Source organism: Budorcas taxicolor, chromosome 15 (genome assembly GCF_023091745.1).
Source record: "Budorcas taxicolor isolate Tak-1 chromosome 15, Takin1.1, whole genome shotgun sequence".
NCBI classification, from domain to species: domain Eukaryota; kingdom Metazoa; phylum Chordata; class Mammalia; order Artiodactyla; family Bovidae; genus Budorcas; species Budorcas taxicolor.
In genome coordinates, this window is record NC_068924.1 from 78,243,185 (window position 1) to 78,246,607 (window position 3,423).

At 37.9% G+C, this 3,423-nt stretch overlaps 1 protein-coding gene across 1 annotated transcript; it reads left to right on the plus strand.

Moving 5' to 3' along the window:
* The first annotated feature begins 1,724 nt into the window (after nt 1-1,724).
* On the plus strand, nt 1,725-2,654 carry LOC128060757 (olfactory receptor 5AK2-like). The gene has a single exon (XM_052653139.1). The coding sequence runs from the start codon at nt 1,725-1,727 to the stop codon at nt 2,652-2,654; it is 930 nt and encodes a 309-aa protein (XP_052509099.1).
* Nucleotides 2,655-3,423: the final 769 nt, after the last annotated feature.

Below are 3,423 nucleotides of genomic sequence, written 5' to 3' on the forward strand. Positions count from 1 at the left end.
GTCGGCTTTATTTTTTTTTAATATATTGGAAAGCACAAATAGCATTTAAAAAATTTTTGTCTGATATAAAATGTCATGATGCAACAATCACCATATGCCAGCAATCAAGTTTAAATGGAAAAATATGATAATTGCTTTTTACTCCACTGGAGATATGAATTAGGAAAGAAAAAACTTCCTTCAATTATTTTTTAAAAGAACAAGCCATAAGGCAAAAAAAAAAAAAATGATAGTTATTTTAAATGTAAGGTTTTCTGGTCTTTGAAGGACATCAAAGATGACAGAATGTGAGAAAATATTTACCAAGTCAACCGAGAGGAGATTTAAATCTTGGATAAACAAAGAACATGTGAAATCAATTCAATAGAAACATTCACTAAAAACAATTAACAAATAATTTATGAAATAATAAAATCCCCAAATTCGAAGACTATTAGATAATGATCAAATCTGCTTGTAACTAAAGGGGAAAAGGGAAAGATAAGACATCACTTTACACTTATTTTCCACAAAAAAAATTAGGAAAATATCAACGCTCACTCAGAAGTGAGGATGTGGGAACCCACATATGCAATTAGCAAGATGGTACACTGGTGCATCCATCATGTAAAATGATCTGGAAAAACTTGGAAGATGAAATGTGTGCATGCCTTCAGACACAAAAATTTTGTTCCTAGGAGTACACCCTGGAAAACTTTCTCACTGAGTTAACTGCAGTGGAGGCAAGTTGTGGGCAGTCTGCCCTCCATCACTAGGGAAACACATGGTAAGCTAGGATGGATGGACACCGTGGAGCAGTGCTACCCGCTGTGTGGTCCATGGACCAGCACCCGTCCTTGGACTCTTGGTTTCTACTGTGTGAGACAATGACTGAAAGTGGAGGGAGCACTTAGAACTATTACAGAATTTTAACAATGCTGAGACCTATTTATTGACTTTTACGAACACGGGGCCACAACAGATTGGAAATTTTATAAAGATGATTATGCTTTACTGTAAATACCTCGATAAACCGTTCTACAAAGGGCTCTACAATTCCATGAAGCCATCATGACAGAGAAGATCTACAAGGAAGAAAAAGAAAAAAATGAAGATACGGAGGTAAGTGGAAACAAGATAATAAAGAACCCCATGGGTATGTCAAATTCAAATATAATGATTAGTATTTAGGCAAATTGGTATTTCTAATTAAAATATAGGAAATATAAAAGAAAGCTTAATTAAATAAAACAATGTTCTTATGTGTTCCCGAACTGATGTATGTATGAAGTACTATCAGTTTGCATATTGAAAACACAGCTACTGGTCCTTGGCAATTTCCCCAAACTATCAATGGCAATATCTAAGTTAGGTGTCAAGTTTCAGCCTTTAAAATCTAATTCAATTAAATCATGGAAAATATTCTCTGATCCCCCTCACTATGAAATTAAATATGTGTGCTTGGTCATTCAGTCATGTCCAACACTTACCAACTCCATGGACTCTAGCCCACCAGGCTCCTCTGTTCATGGGATTCTCCTGGCAAGAATCCTGGAGTGGGTAGCCGTTCCCTTCTCCAGGGAATTGAACCAGGGTTTCCTGCATTGGCAGGTGGATTCTTTACCATCTGAGCAACCAGGGAAGCTCTGAAATTAAATACAGCATTAGTTAAAGTATCACAATCCTCTTAGCTTTCTCTGATCTTCTCTTTGCACCTTTTCAGCTAATATTTAATTTTGTTAGTGATGGAACAAAACAATGGCACTAGAGTGACTGAATTCATTCTTCTGGGATTCGCTGGTCAACACAAGTCTTGGCACGTCCTCTTCATTGTATTTCTAGTGATCTATGTGGTCACCCTGGTAGGTAACATTGGCATGATCCTGCTCATCAAGACTGACTCTTCCCTTCACACCCCCATGTACTTTTTCCTCCAAAACTTGGCTTTTGTTGATCTCTGCTACACCTCTGCTATCACTCCAAAAATGCTGCAAAACCTTGTAGAAACAGAGCAATCCATCTCACTCATAGGATGTACGGTGCAATTGCTAGTCTATGGGGCTTTTGCAACAAGTGATTGCTACATCCTGGCTGCTATGGCAGTGGACCGCTATGTGGCCATCTGTAACCCACTTCGCTATGGAACTGTTATGTCCCAGAGAGTCTGCAGTCAACTCTTAACTGGTTCATACTTCATGGGTTTCCTAAATGCTTCTGTAAACACAAGTTTTACTTTCTCATTGAACTTTTGCAAATCCAATAAAATTAATCATTTTTTCTGTGATGCACCCCCAATTCTGGCCCTCTCATGCTCTAGTATTTACTTGAACATCATGCTCCTAACAGTCTTTGTGGGGTTTAACTTGACATTCACTGTTTCCGTAGTCATCTTTTCCTACATATTTATCCTGGCTGCCATCCTGAAGATCTCTTCTGCTGCGGGGCGGAAGAAAGCCTTCTCCACGTGTGCTTCCCACCTGACAGCTGTCACCATTTTCTATGGGACGCTGTCTTACATGTATCTGCACAATCGCACCATAGAATCTCAAGAGCAAGAAAAAATGGCTTCTGTGTTTTATGGCATTATAATCCCCATGTTAAATCCCCTCATTTATAGTCTGCGAAACCAAGATGTGAGAGAAGCCCTGAAAGGAGTTGGAAAGAAGTGTTTCTAGACTGAACATCAATTTCTAACTCAACATTGTTCAATGAGCAACTGACAGTTCTCTCTTATTTCTCAACAGCAGAAGATGTAGAAGATATTTGTGATATACAAACAAAAAATTATATAAAATATATTTCCTTAATTATATCAATAGCTTTTGAAAAATGATCAACCTTCCGATCTTAAATGATCAAATAACCTTCTAATTCACATAAAGACTTTCCCTGGTGGATCAATTGTAAAGAATCTGCCTGAGATGTGGGTTCTTACCCTAGTTGGGAAAATCCCTTGGAGAAGGAAATGACAACCCACTCCAGTATTCTTGCCTAGGAAATCCCATGGACAGAGGAGCCTGGTGGGCTACAGTCTATTGGGTTGCAACTCAGTGACTAAAGCAAACTTAGAGAGAAGGCATCTAAAGAGATCTTTGATATTGCTTTTGTACGTTCTGAGGAGCCTTTCTTCAAATATCTTGCTGTTAAAATAGAAAAGAGCAATAAAGAAATGTGTTAGTCAATGTTGTAAAGTACCTGCAACAACAGTAGTATAAAGATACCAGTTCAAAAATTGTTTCTGGTTTCTCTTAAGAGGTATTGTTACTCGTGCTATTTTCTGTAACTAAGCTGGTTTAGTATTGCAATGAATCATTTAAAGATGCTCTCCATCTCTTTGGAGAAAATGTGCTGAAAAGAAAGAGGGGGAGAAAAGGACAATTGAAGGAATCCTCATACATATTCAGACATTATGGGTCAGTATCCCTCCTTTCTACACATGGTCTC